At 37.7% G+C, this 23,828-nt stretch overlaps 1 protein-coding gene and 1 pseudogene across 1 annotated transcript; both read right to left on the reverse strand.

Annotated features, from left to right (window-relative positions):
• Nucleotides 1-15,193: 15,193 nt before the first annotated feature.
• Nucleotides 15,194-17,934, reverse strand: LOC128015123 (POU domain, class 4, transcription factor 1-like). Its single transcript, XM_052598811.1, has 2 exons — nt 17,643-17,934; nt 15,194-17,338 (listed from the first exon to the last, which is right to left on the reverse strand). Exons 1-2 carry the CDS (start codon nt 17,763-17,765, stop codon nt 16,358-16,360), a joined length of 1,104 nt encoding a protein of 367 aa, XP_052454771.1. The 5' UTR covers nt 17,766-17,934; the 3' UTR covers nt 15,194-16,357.
• Nucleotides 17,935-19,647: 1,713 nt separating this feature from the next.
• Nucleotides 19,648-23,523, reverse strand: LOC128015074 (uncharacterized; annotated as a pseudogene).
• Between the last annotated feature and the right edge of the window lie 305 nt (nt 23,524-23,828).

The raw sequence follows: 23,828 nt of genomic DNA on the forward strand, positions 1-23,828 counted from the left end.
GTATCTGAAAAGACCATCCCCACAGTATATCCCAACACCATGGAAACTAGTCCACAAGGTCAAGAAACAGAGGCAGTGAGACAGAAAATCCCCTGCAAATGTGAGAGAAAGAGAAAAGATAACAAGCAGCTGTCAGTTGTGGGCGCTTCCCTCCTGACAGCCTCTCTTCTGAACACTTCTTATCAGCTGGGCTTTTGTGAAGCTGGAGAATTTTCCAGCGTTCTGACAGTGCTTACAGACCAACAAAACTCATCAGGTTTGTGTGTGAGTGTGTGTGTGTGTGTGTGTGTGTGTGTGTGTGTGTGTGTGTGTGTGTGTGTGTGTGTGTGTGTGTGTGTGTGTGTGTGTGTGTGTGTGTGTGTGTGTGTGTGTGTGTGTGTGTGTGTGTGCTGTCTCCGACAGACGCCTCAGATCAGCGGGTTCTCCTTACTGCGTGTGTGACAGGAGACCTGTCCTGATCAATACACACTCCTGGCACTTGACCCCCCTCACCTGAAGCCCCTCTTGGACGAGTCTGCGCTGGTTTTAATGATATGTGGCCTCCTCATGCCCTGCGGCCAGAGACTCTGGATCACCCCCAGCACACACACACACACTCACACACACACACACACACTGAAAGAGAGTGGATACAGTCAGTTAAATGTATTTGTTTACAGGTAGCAGTTTTATACCTAGACATGATGCAGATGCTTCTATCTCTCTCTCTCTCTCTCTCTCTCTCTCTCTCTCTCTCTCTCTCTCTCTCTCTATCCACCCAAGCATCTATCTATCTATCGATCCACCCATGCATCTATCTATCTATCTATCTATCTATCTATCTATCTTACTTGAGAGAGTAAGTGGATTATTTTTTTCCAAAAAATTAATTTGTCACACTGCAAGAATTTTTCCAAGGAACTAGTGAAGAATAGTAACCACTGACCATCTCAAACCACCTAAAATATATGCTATTACATATCCACATACATTTATAGCTGTGACTGAACATCTGTGACTGAGAGATAAATACATACAAATATATGCATGGACCAGTTATTGCAGAGGGTGATTTAAAAATGGGTCCCCTGGTTCAAATTCTACACAGAAAGTCCACAAATTCAACACAGAGCATCAAAAACACTGTGTGACATTTCAGTTCAAAGCCTTGTTCTTTCCTCTGGTTCAGAATGGATTGTTATCGCACACAGTAACCCACCCTGTGATAATTATCGTCAATAATTTATGCAGGCGGGCAGTGGCTGGTGTTTTTTAAATGGGGTTGCTGTCTGCAGTCGTGCTCTGGCTGCTCCTGCTCATTTAGCTGGCTTTAATGTGCCATCTACCATTATCTATATGAGTCTGCTGTGCTTGTTTTTCACCGCTTTAGTTTTTCCCTCCCTCCTTCCTCTCAGACTCTCTCTGGCTTCAATTTTAGTGTGTTCTCTTTTGTGCTTTTCCTCTTTTTTTTTTCTTTCCTTTACACATAAAGCTACATTTATAAAACAGTTTGATGCTTTTACCATGATTTTGGACATAAACTATAGAAATAATATGTTGTTGTTTTTTACATATGCCATTGTCATACCATGGTATTATTTGAGAAACGTTTGAGTTTTTGTTGTTGTTGTTGTTGTTTTTATACAGCAGAAAATATATAAATGGTGTTCTTTCTGCCATGGTAAATATCAAAGTGCTTATATAAATAGAATAATAACATATTCATTTATTTTAAATACACTATAATGATTGAAATTAAATGCACACAAGGCTTCTGAAATTAAATGAAAACACTTAAGGCAAAGTGACTGAAAAAAACTGAAAACGTTATTGTTATATACATTTTCTGAACTGTAACTTATGCAATTTATATGCACATGAAGTTAAATGTTGTTTTGGACAACAACAAAAAAAAAATTAAAACCTCTATTATTATCAGTAAAGTTAAATAGTAAATAAATAAATAAATAAATAATCAATCAATCTAATGAAAAAAATTCAATATTAAAATACCACAATTATATTCAAGATATATTATCTGACAAAATCTTATGCAATTTTGCATATAAAATAAATTGATCTTGTTTAAGGATGTTGAAAAATTTTTTGTGTAATTAAAGATTCAACGAATGTGAATTTTGCAGTGTTGCACAAAAAGAGACATCATTTATCAGCTGATGCAGATATCAAAATGGTCAAATATTGACCAATAAATCAACCTGGTCAATATATAGGGTCTACAACTAATCTGAAATAGTTGTTTTTTTTCTTAATTGTTTTCTTTCTTTGCCTTTAGATGCATAGAAAGTGAGTAGATATGTATTTAATTGTGGAATGGCATACACACATACAGTTGTTAGAGTGATATATTGATGGTTAACTCATCAGACCTGCACTTACCTTAACCAAGCTGTTTTCTGCTCATATCTGTAGTAGTATTTGTCTACTTCTAGCACTCGCGTGAATGTGTTTGTCTTGTTTTCCTGTGTTCTGCAATCCTGTTTTTAATGTCTGCAGTAACAGTTTCTCTTTATGAATGTGCAGGCGTTTATTTGGCCCTTCCGGGGCAAAGTGGTGATAAAGCAGGAGTGATAGTGGGCAAAAAGGCTGGGTGTTTTGAGCTGAAATGAAGCCGAGCTCTGTCGGAGGGTTTGTTGGCTCTCACACTTAAGATGTGCTGAGGTTCCTGTTGTCTGGATGGCAAAACGAGAGCAATTCTGCCAGCTTGCTGCACGCTTTGTGCTGACAAAGACTTTTTATGACAAAAGATACACATTTTTAGCTGCCTAAGAGAAGTGTTCGCTGGAGGGAAAGTGTGTGTTTGTTGGAAACAGCATGCCAGAGAGAGAGAGGCAGAAGATGAAAGCTTGTTTTCCCACCAGTTGCACATCACACTGTATTAATGCCAGAGACGTTCTCCTAAAAGAGAAGACGTTCACCATGCTTTCAGGACGTTTTGTCGTCATTAAACTAGAGGTGCTTTAAATCTCCCCATTTTTTGGATCAGATGTTTTAAGCAACTCAAGGTTTCATACGGTCTGACATTTCTCTTCCTGTCTCCCATGAAAGAGGCGCTCTCGGATCGTTTTGCCTTCCTTTGGCACAATGAAAGTTCAGGGTCATCATTGACTGAAAATGATACAATCTCCCAAGGGAATCTCTGCACTTTCCAAAATGCAAATCGCACCTCAGAAAAGAAACTCACTCGTTTGTGTGTGTGTGTGTGTAAGTGTGCGCACGTGTGCATCAGCTCCCCTGCTGTTCTCTAAGCTAGTGCTGCTCACCTTTAAACAGCACAACAATAATCAATGGGCCGTTATTAATGATAAAAGTCATTTATGTGCACAGTTCTCGCCTCCTGCAGGGCTCAATATGACTTTGTAGTTGTGGAGAAGCATTTGTGCTTGATCTGTGCTGTGTATTGGATTCTTCAGCAGGGCAGCCAGCCTGACTGCGGTCCTGTCCAGAGCACCGCCGAGGCTATCAGCTCAATCGCACAACGGATTGATCCAACCTTTTCAGAAACTATGGATGTGCTTCGTGGCAAATAAATAGAGCAGGATGGCTGTAATATGGACATATCTTTACTTCAACCATAGTGAACTGAAAATCACTGAGGCAAAATGTTTGATTAAATCGACTGGAAATGCCATTTCTTCTCGAATGCATGGGATATTTGGTTTCTAACAGGAGAGAAATGGATTATCGGTGTCAGGGGAGTTAAATCTCCTTTCTCTCAAAATATTATTCCAAATCACAGAAAAATACAATTGGAGAGCTGTATGAAATATTAAGTAAAAGGATGATAACAAAAACTTTTGATTTGTTCAAAACAAGCAAGATGACATTTAAGGCAGTTTATAATGCTCCCTTACAAGATGGCTTTGTTTTGGATAAAATCTAAAGCAGCATTGAATCTAATGCAGAAGGCTGAAATTTGAGATTTGCATCACAAGAATAAAGTGTTTTTTTTTTTTTTTTTTTTTTTTTTTTAATAGATGGAAATATGTACTCACCTATGAAGTTCCTGTGGCTCAGTGGTAGAGCATTGCATTAGAATCACAAAAAATGTATAGCCTGAATGCACTGTGAGTTGCTTTGGAGAAAGCGTCTGCTAAATGAATAAATGTGAAAGAAGTTGAGTTAAACAAATGACATGCTAAAAACCCAGCTTGCAGTTTGTAGATATAAAGCCAGCTCAAATGAAGTCATGTGATCTACGTGTGATTGATACAGGTCTAGTGGTAGAACTAATCAACCAGTTGGTATAACACCTATTGTGTACATGGCATAGAAATGAAAAACATGAATAAGGGGAAAAAAGTAAGATAGACATTCAAAGGAAATTACACTGGCCGAGCATAAATCTTATTAATTATAGAGGCGACGCCATATTAAGAACTCATGTAGTGAAAATGAAATGATCAAGACTCATCTCTTGCTGGAGTTAATGAAAATACTAATTACCTGATGATAAACTGAGAGTACAGAGAGGGAAAGGGAGAGAGCGCATTTATAGTAATCGAGAGGTAATAAAGTTTCCATTTTATGCTGAGTCATTCTGTTTGACTGGTTAATTGACCATCACTGCACAGATTTTATTGGTCAATTACATCCCAGCATCTGATGACTCAAACTGTACCATGCTCAATTATTTATCACTTCTGGATGTTTTTGGCCCTGGATGCTGATTATGTTCATTACATTGATTTCAACATGGGAAAAGATTGATATTATTGTACTAAAACCTTCTTAATCATGGTAAAACCGCTGTATCGTTGCTTTTAGAGAGCAGTGGGAACATGATACTAGAAACCAACATTCACTTAATAATAATATCCAGAATACAAAATTTGACCACAATCATAGATTATAAAATGTGCCAAGTACACTATTTAAAAGTTTGTTTTGTTTATGCTCGACAAGGCTGTCTTTATTTGATCAAAAATTCAGTAAAAACAGTAATAAAATGAATTATTATTACAATTTAAGATTCTATGCAAATATTTTTAAGGTGTAATTTATGTGATCATTACTCCAGTCTTCAGGCTCACATGATCCTCCAGAAATAATTTTAATATGCTGATTTGCAGCTCAATAAACATTTCTTATTATTATCAGTGAAAAACATTGTGCAGTTCTGAATTATTTTTCAAAATGTGCATGTATCAGCTTTTTGTAACTCTGAATTTAGAGTCTGCTACTATAGTATGTATATAGCATGTTTTTCAATGAGCAACATTTGAGTGTTTTATACAGTTGATCTGATGCTGAGGTTTTTCACACAGAAACACTTAGATCCATCCCTGCAATCATCACAGGGACCCTTATATTCGGTCTTTGTTTAATTTGCAGTTAATATCAGATTTTGCTCCCATTGATTTCCTCTCTGTGTTTTCACTCTAAATAATTCAGTGACATTCTTCACCTCTCTCTCTCTCTCTCTCTCTCTCTCTCTCTCTCTCTCTCTCTCTCTCTCTCTCATGCTCTCTGTATAGTCATTTAATGGTCAATAAGTGGGTTAAAATTGGACAATGGTGGATGGGACCAGTTTTGACATGAGGTGGTGTGGATTTTGTCCCCTAGAGGAGGTGCGTGGATGGGGGTTGTCAGGGGCATTAATATGGGGGAGCTGTGTAAATTTAGACAGATGATGGAGCACTGCAGTCAATCAGAGCAATCAAGACATACATGAATGGAGGTTTCCTCTGTTTGAGCAATGGATAATGGACAGACACCAGAGAGAGAGAGAATATAATGAGGCTGAAGTCAATGAGTCTTCAAACAGCACAAAGTGGTGCTCGAAAACGTTTTTGAAACCAAAGTAATAAACAAAATATAATATAAGTATTGTTCACCCAAAATAATAATAATAATGTGTTCTGAAATGTTTCTCAAAATCTTCTTTTGTGTTCAACAGAAAAATATCCACAAACTTCATGTCTTAATCATAATCATTACGGCTTTAATCATTGCTAAATAATAACATTTAATTGTTTGTGATGCTTCATCCGCACCACTAAGTGTCAGTATAGTCAGAGATGAATTGTTATGCTTGAATTAAATCTACATCAGTATGCAGAAGTTCATCCAATTAGAAAAGTAGCCCCACTTCTAAAAGACAATTTAACTTTAAACACAAAGTTTTACTTTACAATTCAAAAAATAATTCAAGTGAATGATATTTGAGCTTCACTTTTCTGCTTTTTCAACTCTATAGTCCACTTGCTTTTAACCCAAAAGCATACTTCTGTTTTGATGCGAATGCTAAGTGTATCTGAAATGCCAAACACATAGGATGCATTCGAAATTACATACTTCCCTACTAGATAGTTGGCAAAAAATTGAGTGTGAGATTATTGTTGTGAATGGCAGTGAAGCACAGCAACTAATGCTAAGTCAAAGTAAACTTATTAGAAAAAACAAACACTTGAACATACATCATCGTGATACTACCTAAAATGACAGAAAAATCGGGAAAATGTATTTGAAGTGTAATTTGATTATAATCAAATTTAGATGAGGGTGGGGTTAATGACCTATACTGCAGCAAGACACTAGAAAGTGATCAAAAAATTTCTTTTTTTACAGTGTAACATTGTCTAAACCAATAGTATGAGTTAGGGGTGGGGCTATGTCATTGCTTGGCCAATGGCAGATGAGGAGAGTGCTCTGGAAACTTGTTTGAAAACAGTTTTTTTGCAATTCTATATATTGTCATTAGATTGATGCAGAATTTAAACACTTCAGATTTAATGAATCATTTCTGGAGTCTATCGGACACTGAGTGTAGTGCATGTCAGACTGTCCACTGATGATGTTGTTGGTGTCAATCTGACCTCTCATTCACCTTCATTTCCTGCCCTCACCCTGACAGCTTGATCAGGTTGACCGGCGTTAGGGGAGCGTTGGGCATTGCAGCATTGCGAGAAAACGAGGGCAAATCCAGCTCACCGGAGCTCCAGTCTTACCTGTCAGTCTCAGACATCAGGGGGGCTCGAGGTGTCCCTGGTGGGCTCTGGTTAGAGACAGTTCTCACTCCCGATGACCCGCGGCCGTCTCGCCCAGACACAGAACCGACATGCTAATCAATGATGAATCTGTCAGGATGATGGGCTGATAAGACGAGGTGAAAATGACTGGGAATGAACTGCAGCCATGTGTGTGTTTCAGGGTGTTGCAGGTGTCTTCTCTGGTTTGGTTTGGTCCTGCCATGTGAAGGAGGGCTGGGAAAGTGATGCTATATTTGGCCATAGATTTTCTACACTTGTGCAGTCTGAGTGGTTTGTCAGAATTAATATGCGTTTAACGTGCACTGGAACAATGGCCTGTATAGGAACTGCTCAAAGACTTCTGAGCATCTCGGGTGTAATTCTATGTGTGTGTGTGTGTGTGTGTGTGTGTGTGTGTGTGTATGTGTCTAAGTAGTGTGTAACAGGATCTAATGGATGAAATTTCAGTCTGCCAGCAGGATGTTAATGAGATCACACACTCACCCTCATAAATACCCATGCATTTTTACCTAAATGAGCACAAACCATAAATGTCCATTGGTTTTCTTTTGAATAATGCAGACTAACCCTACCTCTTAGGACAAAACAGTCAAGCAAGCAATCATTTATTTATATAAAATATTATTTATTTATTTATTTATTTTATTTTATTTGTATTTTTTAATTTATTTTACAGTTTTACATCATTTTAGTTTGTATCATAAATATATTATATATTTTTATATAAAATATTTATGCATTACTTTTTCATTAGTTTATTAATTTATTAAATATAGCATCTAATTCGTAAAAATAATTATTTAGTAAAAAAAATTATTTAGTACGTTTTTTTAATTATTATTATTATTATTATTATTATTATTATTATTATTATTTAAACCATTTAGCATTTTTATTAAGGCATTATTTTATATTTATTTAGTCACTGGAATGTCCCCACAATATAGGTCTTTTCTGGTTCTACCAACATAAACAAATAACTTTTGTTCTGATAATCAAAAGTTTTTAGAAATATTTAGAAGAATAAGCATTAAGGAAAAAAATACAGCTCTCCAATTATTTTTTTCTTAAGATGTTTATTTTTTGGCATGCATACATTACACATACAGTATAGCAACATTTTTATGGGTCAATTCAATATAATCATCCTGACACACAAGCAAATAATTAAATAATTGTTGTAATGTATGAACGAGTGCTGAGTGACAGTACATCTTACTCTTAATGCTCTCTCTCTCTCTCTCTCTCTCTCTCTCTCTCTCTCGTTCTCTTTGGTGCTGTAAATGAGTTGGGCTAACCTCTCTGACCACGCTCTTTCCTGTATCTGCTGAACCACACATCTCATGAAATATTTAATGTGCTCAGGAGTGACCGACCTCTCTTCTCCTCTTCTTCTTTTCAATTCATTTTATTTTCCACCCATCTATTCCACTGTTCCTGTCCTGTCAAGTTCACTCCTGTCTTCGGCCTGATCCTCTCCTCCACTGCATTCTTCATAAAGAAACAGTTTCTCCCAGCAATTAAATCATCAATGCCTGAAAACTTTACTCTTCACTATAGCATTTAAATCAAATATAACACCTACTGCATGACTATGGTTGTGTATGAAAAGAACATTTTCTGATGAATCTCAATACATCTCTTTTGCATATAATTACAGTTCATATTGACCATGTCTGTCAATTACTTTTACTAAGAGTCACTCGTTTTGTTCCTGAATCAGTGTTTTGTATCTAATTGGTTTAGTGAATGATTCAGTGATTTATACATAAAAACAGACCAGTTTTATTCCTTGAATGAATATGTGTGTGTGTGTGTGTGTGTGTGTGTGTGTGTGTGTGTGTGTGTGTGTGTGTGTGTGTGTGTGTGTGAAAAAAAACATTTGAGTAAATGACTCAATGATTCACTACAGTCACTTGTTTAATTCCTTAAATGAATTGATGTGATTGAACAAATCGGTTGTGTAAATGATTCAATGACTCACTCATAAAGTCACTTGTCGCCACCTACTGGTGAAATGATGTTCCTGCAAATGTAACTTGCTTAGTTGAGGATGTAAACAAGGATCAGAACCAACTGGCTTATGTTTTAAATAAACTAGCCTCTTATGCTCAGCATTTATTTAAACAATACAATAAAAAGTAAATATAATTTAACATTTTATTTATTCCAGTGATGTAAAGCTGAACTTTGATCATCATTACTGCAGTCTTCAGTGTCACATGATCCTTCAGAAATCATTCTAATATACTGATTTGCTGCTCAAGAAAGAAATCATTTTTTATTATCGATGTTGAAAACAGTTTTTGCTACATAATTCATAAATGTTATACTTTTTTGGATCCTTTATTGAATAGAAAATTGCATGTATGTATTTATTTATTTATTTATTTAGAGTTTTACAACCATGGTCACTGTGGACTGCTGTTGTATGAAAAAAACATCTGTGTGAAGATTCTTTATTTATTTATTTATTTATTCCACACAGAGAGAGAGAGAAACAGTTTTGAAAAAAAATAATAATCAGGTTTGTTTATTCTTCTAGTCCTTTCTCTTTCCTAATTTTATTCACTCTCTTTGAGTGCTCGTCTCTCATCTGTTCTCACATGGCTTCTCATTTCCTGTCCTCTCTCATCACCATCATCATCCACATGTCTGAGCTCACGTCTGTGAGGCTGCAGTAATTCTGATGTCACATTCACCTGCTGACCTCAGGCTGCAGGACATTCCAGCCAATTTGATTCCTCTTTTTGCATATGGTTGGACGTTCTAGTGCAGTTCCACCAGATCTGCGGCTGGTGTCTTGTTTAATCAACACTGATGAATATTTGATGGTGTGGTGGTGAGCACAGGGGTGGCCCAGGCCATTTCTCTCATTATCTTCACACACACACACACAGCCAACACACACACACACACACACATATGGTCTTCAAGCCTGGAACATGCACACAAAGTTTCAAACTTCCTCTAGACTCAGGCTGATGAATATATTCAGTCATCCATCTGCGGTTCACGCTTATCCAGACTGAAATGTGACGACTCGGTGAGTTTATAGTGACACAGTATTGGCCCATCCTGTCAGATCTTGTTTGGGATATGTTTCATGCATAATGTATTGCATTAGGGCTATCTTTACCTCTGCGTGCAGACATCTGTGATCGATAAGCCATTCATTGGGATAAATGATCAGCTGCCTAATTCCCCATGTAAAGATCTGTAGAAGTTTCTCCTGGAGCTGTTTGATGTCTTTCTACAGGCAGTAATGTTTGATGATTCAACTGCTATAATCTTAATATCATCAATGGTTTAGCAGAATTAAGCAAAACGTTGAAATGAGATGGCTTGTATGATGTGGTGACAATTTTGACATGGTATTATAATTCATAAAAATAATTACATTTTTAAAATTATCTTCACATTATCTATCTGACTGGAAAATATGATTGTGTGCATTAAGAAGAAATGTTGTTCTTTCATAGCTTTAATGGAGTTCTCAGTTAAGACTCATTTGAGCATCAATCTTGTCTCAGATCTCAGATGTTTGAGACAATTGTTAAGATAACTTGAGAATATTCATTGAAATTCATTTGAATCTTCAGATCAATTGTTCTTGGATGAAAAAGGTTTGGATTTTTGATTGGTATCTGGGCAAATCTGAGCACAGTTTGAAACATTGTAAGTAATTACTGGGGTCTTTTTCTCAGAAAAATCTGACTCCACAATTTTTTTTTCATACTAACTACTTAAGTTTATTATAGTATATTGTCACGGATTTTTCTCCTAAAATAAAAAATATCACAAATGAGACAGTGAGAACATAGAGCTAACAAATTAATTTGGATAGATCATTTGATTTTTGAAGAGAAATATGTCTTTGATTGTAGACTTTTACAAATCTGAGCACAGTTTTGAGACATTGAAATTAGACGTATGAAATTACTGGGGTCGTTTTCTCAGAGAAATCTGTAAAGGAAGAGCCTAGAGCAAAAGTCTCCATTTGTTCACCATGCATCTCATTGTTGTCTATTTTTATTTCCTACTAGGAAGCATGTTTGCTTATTTTCTTTTTTTTTTTTTTTTTGGTTCTTCTAAATTGATTTAGAGATGCATAATAACATCTCCACAATTTTCTCCACACTTTTTCCACACTCTCTTTGTGCAATCAAATGGCTTCAAAACTCTGTGTGAAGGGGCAATTTGTAAACAGTGTCACCCAGAGCTGGTTTGTAAATATCTCCACGCTTTGGTGAAGAGGGATTGCTGGAACAAACGATGAACTCCAGAGGCAAAATGAGGATAATGATGAGGGGCGAATGTGTTCAATAGAAGGTCAAAAAGTGCAGGGCCCAGGGCCATGAGAGCATTAAAGAGACAGGATGAGAGAAAGCACTTGACATTTATACAGCCCATCATAAAGAAACAGACTGACAGCTACTCTAACAATCCAATGGCAGAGTTGGATCAGCTGCAGTTCTCACGTGCTTAAAGCTATAGCTGGATATTGTTTGGCAGGAACCTTGCTGGCTCTTTAATTTCTGTCAGTTTGTTCTTGAAGGGTGTGTTCACTTCTGGAGTCGTCCTGTCTGTGATAGAGCAGCATTTGATGCGCAGATAAATGCAGAGAGCCGAGCAGGTTTTGATCTGCATAAAGACTTTAACCTCTATTTCCTCTCAGCTGCAGTAAACGCTGCAGGTTTGGAGGGGGGTCAGTCCTGCTTATCAAATATTTTTCAACTTAAATGACGGATTTATTAAACAAATAGCTTTTTGGTCTGACTCTGAACCCCTTGTGATTGAAATATGCCTTTGTGTCAACAGCCTGCCTCCCTCGTCGCTTGCGAGATGCTGAAGATCACTGAATAAATACAAGTTGGAAATGAACACAGATCCAGAGGATTCGCTCTCCCAACCCCCTGTTTGACATTTCCTTCCATGGGCCATCCTTCATGGACATTGTTATAACCAATACAGAGCCGTGCGTTTGCTCTGTGTGCACGTGTTTCCCATTAAACTGGCTACTCTAGATGCTACAGCGGCCGAATTGTTAATTGCATTAAAAAATAATAATAGTAATAAATGGTTGATGCCGTAATGTAGACATATAAGATTATTTGCTCATTTAAATGTATTTATTTTTATATTTTTTATATATTGTCAATTATCATATGAATAACAAAACGTCACAAATTGACTGAATTCATTAGTAAAATGCCTTCGATTTAATTCCAACAAATGTAATAATTGTAGGCCAGTAGGGAGGCTCTCATGGATAAATCTGAAATTAATCATTGTATTTATTTAAGTTCACAATTGGATTTGATTTATTCGTCAGTTACATAAAACTATTATTTCAAAATAATACAAATCTAGATGGGTTCATTTCTGCAGAAAAAAAAATTAAATTAATGTTTTTTTTTTTTTTTTTTTTTTTTTTTTTTTTTTTATCAAAGGTTAGAAGTAATACTCATGATACCGATTTGATCAGAAATATTCTCACTGCTCTATAAATTCATGCATTTAACCGTGTAAAAACCTATACAACATCTTTAACTTTCCCCGATTGCTCATGTTTTTTCTCTTTCACATTATTCCTCAGAGTGTTTCTCTTTTTGCTTTAAATGGGTTAAGCCGGTGTTCTTGTTGTCGCTGTTTGTAGCAGCTGAACTTTAAGGGTGGGATGCTGTTGAGTTGTGTTGATGAAGTATCTCCTGATTAATAGATCCATGAGGCAAACCGGCTGACATATGGCTCATGAAGCAGCTGGGATCTGTACCTGCGGCATCCCCTCCGGCCATTAACATATTAGAGGCTTTAGTGCAGGCAGAAAGACAGCAGCACCCTAGAGCTGTTTGATATAGACTCTCAATAATGCATTAGTCTTCAATCTGCGAGGGAGCTGTTCGTGGTGCTGAAATATGGCGCTTCGGTGGTGGCAAACGCAGGCAAAATTTAGTATTAGAGTAAGTTTTAAAATTAATATAAAAGGGAGGATTAGATAATTGGGGGTTTGTGTTTAAAATATTATGCACAGCTAAAAAAAATTATAATGTTAGGATTAATTATCATTAAGTCTTAGACATCTTGCTCCAACTGTAAAAAGCAAACTGTTTTATCTGACCTTACCCTTAAAAAATTATTTCTTTCAGACACTGTAGTCAAGTTGATGCAGTCATATTAAATATTTCATTTGACTTTAATACACGAGTTAATTTAGTATTTACCGTAAATACATTTTTGGATTATTCAACAAAACATTTTATTGTGTAAGAAGAACATCGATCTCAAAACTGAACTCCAATGCAGACATCATGAAGCCGAATGCGATAAAACTGAATTCAAATTTCTTTGAAAGATTCGTTTGTAGAAATTGTTATAAAATAGAAAACAATTTGAGACTGATGTGGGCATTGCGATGCCACAAACTCAGTCGATGGCACTTTCTCTCTTAGTAAGCTGTCACACCAATAAATCGTCAAATTATAAAACAATCCAAATGCACGTCTGGATTGGGTGAATTTTAAAGCCAGTCAAATCATATGAGTCTTTCTTTCCCAAAGAAAATGTTCATATACTCACTGCGTTCTTCTCTTCGTTGCCAACAGCCAAACAGTAGCAATAAATGTTTCTTTCTCCAGCAGCACTGCAGCTGCGACCTGCTTTCATCAAGTGCTTCCCTGAAAAACCCCGATAGCTGTCTGAAAATATTGCATTTTATATCAGCAAAGCGCGATTAATATTGCATCACCTACATATAACATATCTTTTTAAAGGCAGCAAAATGTAAAGCTCCCCACCCCCCTGATTTTTTCTTCAATATTACAGTGAGAAAGATCTGCAGTGCCATTATTTCGAGAATAAACAAACTTTTGAAATTAGACCCCTTACTTTGGTCATTGTGAGGGTGAATAAAAGACCCAGTTTGAGACGGCCTGGTCTCAGGCTTCATTAAACGTTTATTGTCAGTTTGGCAGAGTAAAAAACGTCCTCTTTTCTACAGCCTTCACTTCAGTTTTGAGGAAATAATACGCAGAGTTTCGTCTGCTATTAGACGGAGATCTAATGTAATACTCATGTTGCCTCATTTAGCAGACACGTGCATGGCCAAAAATTCCATTTGTTTGACACACTAACATCCCATTAGGGCGCCGATAACAATTACCGAGCTTTTTAATTAGTGTCTTGTTGTATTCCGTTTATTAATTTTCCAAACCACAGAGCATGAATTATTTAATAAACCGTAGTAAGGGTATTTAAATGTAGCTAATGCTCAAACAGAATCATGGCCGAAATGGTGGGACATTTATTAAAAATTATTACTAATATTATTTTGTTTTCATTACTGCTTATCATTAATGCTTATCTATTATTATTGACCGTCTTGTCTCTTATTTACCATTTTGTCTGCAATTTTATTTTGTTAAACTGAATACGTTTCTCAAAAAAGAAAGAAAGAAAGAAAGAAAGAAAGAAAGAAAGAAAGAAAGAAAGAAAGAAAGAAAGAAAGAAAGAAAGAAAAAGAAAGAAAAACGTTTTTGCTGGTCTAACAGAATATACAGTCTAGACTGAGAACTCAAGATCGTGGACATGAAGAGAAATAAAATTTATAAATAATGCATGTTTCCGGGGTAATGACTGTATATCAAAGATGTGCGCTAAAAAGGAAGCCAATCAAACCAATGTAAGAGAAAGAAAGAAAGAAAGAAAGAAAGAAAGAAAGAAAGAAAGAAAGAAAGAAAGAAAGAAAGAAAGAAAGAAAATGCAAAATGTTATTGGGTCGATTTTCTCTTTCAAAACGAGGTTTGGGCTAATATCGGGTAATTTTTTTATAAAATAGAAAAATGTCCCATTGCCAGCTTTACGTTTTAATTATGGCATAAAACTTTCTGGGCCCATCGTTCCGCTTTTTTTTTTCTATAGCATTTTACGAAAATGTTAAGTATTTTGAATTTAATTGTGCAGTGCATTATATAAAAATATATATATATAATAAAAAAACAGGTATAGTTAGCAGTGGGTATGTGCTGATAAAATTATGAATCGTAATAAAAACATTTTACATTTCTCGTTAATGTGTAAATGCAAATAATGACAGGCCGAACATTTCTGAGAACGAAGAATGTGTCTGTTTGTGCTGTAGAACAAGATCCTCATCAAATACACCCCAGTGACAGCCTCGACTTTGATTTTCCATCGTTTATTAGAAGATTGCCGGGACGTGTGTCCCTGCAGCTGGATTTGGCTTACAGAATGGAGAAAAGTCTGGATGATAAGATGGTAAGACAGCAGACTGTTGGACAGGTGCACAGGTATGACAGAGTGAGACGTCTCGTGACGCGCACGTGGCCGCTGTTTGTAAACATACTTGTGCACAAAATAAAAATCATTACATCTTTTTCAGGAACAGTTAACACGACAAACAACGTTGTGTCTTTATGTGAAAACAGGCATTAAACATTGACTTACACCATCCACAAAGGTCTACCAGTAGATACTCTATGTAGTGCTTGGTTTTTTTTTTTTTTCTTCAATGCATAGAATGTTTGCACTGCAAACCAAAGTATACAAACCAACGAAATTATATTTAAGGACAATTTTCCTTTAGAACGTAAGTGTAATCATTATCATGCGAGTTAACTAATATCCGCAGAGGAAGAATTCTGATTTAACAAAATAATCATAATAATAAAAAATACAAATCGGGAATTGAGTTTTGCACGGTGAGCAAGTGTCATTTGTACGTATATTTATATATATACAAAAGCATTTGAATATATCTAACCAATCTAAATAACAGTAGATTTCAGTGCAATTTCAACAAATACGAGCGGTGGTTGCCACCTTTATTATTTAAAAGGGACTCTGTATAATTTCCTTCGTTTTCTTTTCCTACTGAGTTGTATATTCGTCAGAGCAGACCTTTGAAACACTGAATGTTCACATTAGTTCTTCAGCAAGACTGTGAAAGAGGGATCTGCTTTCAACACATTTAATAATCAAAAATATAGCAGTTCCCTGTACGAATGAATAAATACACAAATATGCCGAACATAAATAAACACATAAATAAATAATTAGGATAGAATTAAACTATGAGGTAATCCATCAATGGCTATTTTTCGTCATTCATTTGGGGTGGGGGGAGCTGGGTGTATCTAAGTAGAGTTGAACCGCAGAAAAAGTAGTTCATCTGGATTACCTGTTATTTGCATACTTCACATTCACCAGTACAGTGAAAAGAAACATGAGTTGTGAAAATAAAACGGTACTAATCATGAGCACACGCGTTTGAGCCAAAGCGATGTTCCTTGGTCCCCAAAAGTCAGTTGAATTTTTTTCTCTCTATCTCTCCTAGAAGTAGTCCATCAGTGCGCCGCGGAAAATTTCAACCTCTTCTGTTTTTGTCTTTGGTTGCAAAACCATACTCGCACCACGTTCTTTTTGAGGTCCAATTTCTCAGCGATAGCCGCGATTTTTTCTGACGACGGCCGGGGCTGGACCGCGAAATACGCCTCCAGAGATCGTTTCTCCGGGGCCGCTATGGAGGTCCGCTTGCGCTTCTTCTCGCTGCCGTTGAAAATGTCGGGTTTGCCCATTTTCTCGCGCTGGGCGCCCTCGGCCTCCTCCAGCCATGCCTGGAGGATGGGTTTGAGCGCGATCATGTTGTTGTGAGACAGAGTTAGAGACTCGAAGCGACAAATGGTACTTTGGCTCAGAGAGCCCACGCCTGGGATCTTCAGGTTGGCCAGCGCGCCCCCCACGTCCGCCTGAGTCACCCCGAGTTTGATCCGCCGCTGTTTGAAGCGCTCAGCAAACGCCTCCAGCTCCCTCGGGTCCGTGTCCGAGTCGTTAATGGAGGGCAGTCCGTTGTTGGCGAGTCCCGGCGCACACTGGTGCGCACCGCCGTGGTGGCCCGGTAAGAGGCCGTGGTGCGTGAGCGGCGAGTTCATGTTCATAGCAGCCTGGTGGGACAGGTGGGTGAGCCCGTGCATGTGGGAGTGCGGGTGGGCCGACGTGGAAATCAAGCCACCGCCGCCGCCTCCTCCGCCGCCTCCGCCGGCCCCCTCGTGCGCGCTGGGCATCAGCGCGAGCGACGACGAGGTGATGTGCTCCATGAGGTCGGGCGGCTCCAGGTTCTGGTGGTGGTGGTGGTGATGGTGGTGGTGATGGTGGGCGAGTGGCACGGTGGAGGTGGACGAGCATGGCACGGTGTTCATCGTGTGGTACGTGGCGTCGGGCTTGAACGGGTGACTCTTACCCTGGGACACCGCGATGTCCACGGCCGCCAGAGCTTCGGCGCGGGCCAGGAGCGTCTCATCCAGACTGGCGAAGATGTTGCTTTGTAGCTGGAGTCGGAGAGACGGGGAGAAGAAGAAAGAAAGAGAAAGGGGAGATGTCAGCTGGGGAATAGTGTCAACATAACACAGAGAATATTCCTTTTAAGAGGCTTCCAGTCATAAAAATTAATACAAAAAAGGGTGAAGCCTGAGACTTCAGTGAGCATGCCTTCAGAAAAGATCACAGGCGTGCAGATGATTGCTGTGGTATACATGAAAAAACATTAAGGCAGTGTATGCGCCTCCAGCGCTCCTCCTCGCGCGCGCAGGAGAACGCGGGAGGAGAAAAGCAGAAGTTTTGGAGCTCGTTTACCTGTGGAGTCTGCAGGCAGGCTCTCCTGATCGCCTCCGAGCTTGAGTGCAGAGTTGTGTACTTGTGCTCAGGTAAGCTGGGATGCATGGCGAAATGATGCTGTTTGCTGTTCATGGACATCATGTTTGCGCGGGATCCGGCTCAGATAAAGTGCACGAAAAGAGGACAAAAACCAAAGCGAGAGTCCAGCTCCTCTCGCCTCCTCTTCTGGCGTCTCGCAGCAGTCAGGCGGATGCTGTAGCGCTCAGCTGCTGATGGTACAGAGGAGATGCCCGCAGTGTGTGTGTGTGTGTGTGTGTGCGTCTCTGTTTGGCTATGCTGTGTGTGGATGAGGAGCGCTCTTACACCTGAGTCCCTCACATCTCGTCCGGCAGCCTCGCCTATTCTCGCGAGACGAGCGCGATTGACTCTCTTCTCCTCTCCTCACATCTCATCTCATCGCGCCTCTTCGCCTCTCATGTCCTCCTCGAACTGTAAATCGGCCTAACGACGGTGAGGGGGGATTCCTTCCATACCTGTGGATTCTGCGCGCCTGCGCACTGCCGCCACCAATTTAGAATGTTGTGGCGTTAAACAGTGTGACAGTGTAACAGCTAACATTCGATATGCAAATGAGGGCTGTTTAGATGTCTCACTTGTAGAATAGAATTTCATAAACAAATGTTTTAAAGCACATTACATCAACACGTCCAAGATGATCAGACAGTTTTTGTTTACTTCAACTAATTGTTTAAGATAGTTGGCATAATTGTGTTTTTTATTATAATAATGTATATTTATATATTTAATAATAATATAAAAATGTTTACAATAAACACATTTGTTCTTATAATATGAATGAATAAAAATAAATGACAATCGATAAATTACATTTATAGTTGAACATGGATATAATGTAATCAATTTAAGTTTATTTAAAAAATCGTATGCATAAATAAAACAAATCATCAATAAATTGTAAATGTTTTTCGTTTCGTGCATGTTTATTTCAGTTTCAGAAGAATTTGCAAGCCTGGATATTTATATTTAGCTAATGTTTATACTAGTAATGGTTGCACCGCTTCGATTTATGAATTAACTTTAAACATTTAGGCTATATTACGTGAAATAAATGGAAAGACAATGAATACAAATATTACATAAATATATAGCCTGAGTAAAATGCAATGCATACATTACAAATCACGTACATGTTACATTTCTAGACATCAAAATATAATTTGTGCGTAATTATATTAGTTTCAGAAGCGGAATTTGTATTTGAATATTTGCATTGCGCTCATGTTAACTCAAGGCTTGGTGGCACTGCCTTGATTGATTACGCAACTTTAACTATCATGTATATTTCACTAAACTCTAATCAGGCATGAATTTTTAATCTCCTAAAGCGTCTAGCTGGAGCTAATGAAGTGTTAATTCACTAGCATTAATTAATTCTCTAAAAGACTGTGAAGGAGGTGGATATTTAATAGATTTGTTTTGTATTCAGGTGATGACACAGGAATAATTTACCATTAAACACAGAAAAACATGTTTTTGCATGCATTATAATTAAAATGATGACAATTACAGTGTTTGTCACAATAAATCATGAAACTACTTGAAAATGAATCTATAAATTGCAGACAAACAACAGTATTGTTTTATTTAGTCAACAAGTTACGGAAATATTTAAAAATAGAAAATGGCTTATTATTTTCAACCAAATGCACAAATATATTTTATTTTTTCCACAGTTCAAATACAGAATTAATCAGAATGCCTCAATTCTGTACAATTGCAAAAGCATTGAAGTTCCATAGCAAAAAATAAAAATAAAAAATCTGTTTAATTTGAAGAGAAAAGCATAATATTAACACCTTATCCCCTCAGGATACTGAAATGGTTTTTATAACATATAGTAACATCATCCAGCACACACTGCTGTCATAATAATGAACAGTGAGGCAAATTTGTAATAAAAAGCCCTGAGGGAAAAGAAAGGCAGTTAAATCTCCTTGAACTCCTAAAAAGTCACTGCGAAGTAAACCCACTGAATCTGATAAAAGTGGAGGCCATGCTGAAAAAATACTTGAGAAGATTCTCCTTCTACTTTAGTTTTTGAGAGTTTTGATGGACTGGAGATGGACAATCCTGGGGGACGCTTGCGCTTGGTGGGATGTGTAGGATTTTCCACCATAACTCCAGCTCTGTCACCGAACTCAACAGCTGAAGCTGTAGCAGCATCACAATGTGTGGTCTCTGGTGTCAAAGTGTGGTTTGGTGCTTTTTTGTTGTTCCAGGATCAGCCAAGAGGTTGCTACAGAAATCCAGTTCTGGTATTCAGGTGGCATCAAAATTTGGAGACCGTGATGAAGATGATGATGAAAGACGGTTAGAGACCTGACTGCTGGAACTCTCACCTTCAGCCATCATAGAGGTTAGCTCAGAGATCTTGTCCAAGTACTCTGCATCCATAAAATCTTCACTGTTACCCAAAGGGTCCTTGGACGGCTCCTCTCTATTTTCCTCCAAATGGGGAAGATCCAGTCCGCATTCCATCCAGGCTCCACACAAGACCTGTTTATCTGAATTCACAGCGGCTTTCTGACCAAACGATGCACCTTTGTTGACTTGGAAGGATCCTGGGCTTTGGTTGACTGAGGATGAGCTGGTTGGACCCTGAGTCTTCTCATGTAAGTGAGAGGTCTGAGACCTAACTTTCTATCACTATAAACCACAGGACTCTGCAAGCTGAGAGATCTGAGAGCTGAGGAGGGTGTAGAAGGAACCATAAAATCTTTGAGGCCATCCTTCTGTGGAGTCAAAGTCCCTCTTAAAAAAACCTATGGCACACATCAGATGTTGTCAGGAGCTGCCCATGGTTGTTTGGCAGCTCTGAACACTTTCAGTCCAGGTCTATACAAACAGAAGTTTCCTCCATTTCACTCAGGCTCCTCCGCATCAGGGCGATTCTTTCAATCCTTCCGTTTTGAGTCCCTCCAGAGGCAGTGTTTGAACAAACACCTTCTTCAGACTTAGGGCCGTCCCTGTGGTTCTGTCTTCAAGCTCTTCGATGTATTTATCGCTGCGCTCCAGAGCTCTTCAGCTGTGCTACGTCCCGCTCATACTGATGAATTTTAGCCTCAAGAGCTGCGACGGTATACCTGCCAAACCTCAATGTAAAACACAGACAAACATAAATAAGATCAGTTTTGTACATCTGAGTTACTAATATAGTGCAAATATACATAAATATAAACTAAATAAATTTGAATAATCTATTTGTTGTTGTAATATTTCAATCTAACTCCAAATTCAATTCACAGTACACCTCACCAACATTACATTATGAACACTGTGCTTACTTTTGCGGAGAAATGCTGTCCACTTTGGCTTTCAATTGCATATTTTCCTAGATTAGGTCAAAAAAACACATATACACATATATATACACACATACATAAAATTTTATACATATTAAGGAACAATGTATTTATTTTATTTTGATATTATATTATATTTTTCATAATATATTATTTATATTATATTATTTTATATTATATTAAGTATATTTTAAGTATGTAATCAATTACATTATATGAAAAATAAAACTCTGCAGCTTCAGTTAAATGACCAAATGAGCACAGTCAATGCATATTATCTGAAAAAGGTTAAATGATGGGGTTATATTTATTTGTTTCACATTCACACTTCTTTTAGCCTTTCGAGGTCCTGTTTGACCTTCCTGTGGGGGTCATTGGCAGTTCTGAGTTTATTGGCCGACTCCTCCAGAGCATTCAGGTCGACAGTGCTGCTTTCACTCTGAGGAACCAAGACCGTGCTCGGTTCCACAGCCGTCTTAAGTTGCATCTCAAGGCTCAGGTTTTTGCTTTTTAAGTCCTCATTCTCTTTCCAAAGGGTTTAGATTTCATCCTGTAAGACAGATGATTCATAAGCTCAGTGAATGAATCTTCCTGGTTTTCATTGCATAGCTAGGAACAATTTCCTACATCTACATTGTATTAAAACATAAAACTAGTGCTGGACAATGATTACTTTTTTTTAATCGCATTATTGACTGTGATTAATCACAATCAATCACATTGTTATGCACAAAACTAATAACGCATTCAAAAGTAGTGTATTGTGCACTTTTTTCATTTAAAAGTAGGCCTACTTCTATATGAACAAAAGTGTAATAACATTTGGTTTGCAAACAAATAAGGTGCTTTTTACAGCAGTGTTCTTTTTACATAGTAGCAGTATAAATATTTATTGTAGCCTAAATCTCAACTTTTAACATTAATGTAATTAAATTAAATATAAAACAAGCCATTTGTCACTGCCAGGACATTAAAGTTTTTCTAGAAAATATTTTATAGTTTGTTATAGAAAAACAAGTTATGTTCAGAGTGTGGAAGTCGTGGCCTAATGGTTAGAGAGTCAGACCTCGCAATCGAAGGGTTGTGAGCTCGAGTCTCAGGCTGGCAGGAATTGTGGGTGGGGGGAGCGCATGTACAGTTCTCTCTCCACCCTCAATACCACGACTTAGGTGCCCTTGAGCAAGGCATCGAACCCCCAACTGCTCCCCAGGCGCCGCAGCATAAATGGCTGCCCACTGCTCCGGGTGTGTGTGAGTTCACGGTGTGTATGTGCACTTTGTATGGGTTAAAAGCAGAGCATGAATTCCGAGTATGGGTCTCCATACTTGGCTGAATATCACGTCACTCACTCAGAGTCCAGAGCCTCGATTATGTCAGACCAGAGACCTGCACGATCATTATATATAGATCAGTGAGCGCCATCCGAGCCGGAGTAAAGATCTTCTTATAAATGCTGCATGATTGCGTGAATATTTCTGAGCGGCAAATGTGGTAGATCTGTAAAGCAATATATTGTGAGAGTCCCATATGACTCATAATAATAAACCAAAAATAAACCACATAAAATAATAAAACAAAGTTAACAAAACGATTGACTCCACTGTTGCGCGAGGAAGCTTCCTATTTCCAACTTATAAAGTCATGATTAAAAGCTTGTTGCATTCTTTTCTGTAAAAATAACAGTGCACAGTGGTTTGTGAATGCTGATGCTTAGCCTAAATACTTTGATCGGTAGCATCCCCTCCTGTGACGCATGACTGGTCTGTATGTGTATTCAGAGCCAGTGAGCAATGGACTTTCATAATAATAAAAAATGGCATTAATCAGTTAATAACATAATAATAATAACATAATATGTTAATTTGCGCAGCCCTACATAAAATGTGTGTAAAGTCAAATTTGGAGTTGTGTGGCTTAGTAGTTCAAGTCTGTCAGTTATGAAGAGGCCAGGATGGAATGGCGCAGATTAAAAAAAAATAAAATCATTGATTTTGGAGGGAAGTCTGCAGAATTTCGTCGTACAGATTCAAACATTTTGAAATGTTTGTCCACTCTACATAATACAGGAAATGTCAACACTGGGAAGAAAATTGTGTTCATCAAACCATTTCACTGGGTGTTTAACTAGAAGTACCTCATATTCTCGTACAAGCAGCTCCCCTTGAGTCTTTCGGAGGCGTCTCTTCACAGAATGACTCTCACTGGACTAACAGTCAGTTGTGGCTCCTGTGAACATATACACACACAAATACACAAAGGGAGACTAAGAGAGATATTTAATCACACTCATCAAACATAAAACTTAGTTCTACAGCTTTTCATTTTAAGAATAACGATATATGACCGTGAGGTCGGTTGACATTACCAATGATTTCTCTGCAGGGGTTTTCTGGGGTGATGGCCACTCTGCAGGTGGGACACTGACTGCTCTTCTCCAGCCACACTTTGATGCAGGTGGAGCTGAACACATGGTTGTAGCATTAAATGACCGGCTGACGGACCTTTGAGATGTACATCAGAGCAAACCAACAGGTAAATGCAATGTCATGATCATTGCAAATTGTAAATTGTACAGGATCAATAGAAACAAACAGGATAAAAAAAGCTACATAAATATCAGAAGCAAAATTATCATTATGAACAAATAATCAAATGCCAATTATTTGTATTATTAAATGTTAATTATCAAATGTTTTTTTAACATTACAACATTATTCGTATTTCTCCTGTTTATCCCTGTAATGCTGCTTTTGAAACAATCTGCATTGTATAAAGCACTATATATATATATATATATATATATATATATATATATATATAT

This window comes from Carassius gibelio, chromosome A6 (genome assembly GCF_023724105.1).
Source record: "Carassius gibelio isolate Cgi1373 ecotype wild population from Czech Republic chromosome A6, carGib1.2-hapl.c, whole genome shotgun sequence".
In the NCBI taxonomy this organism is placed as follows: domain Eukaryota; kingdom Metazoa; phylum Chordata; class Actinopteri; order Cypriniformes; family Cyprinidae; genus Carassius; species Carassius gibelio.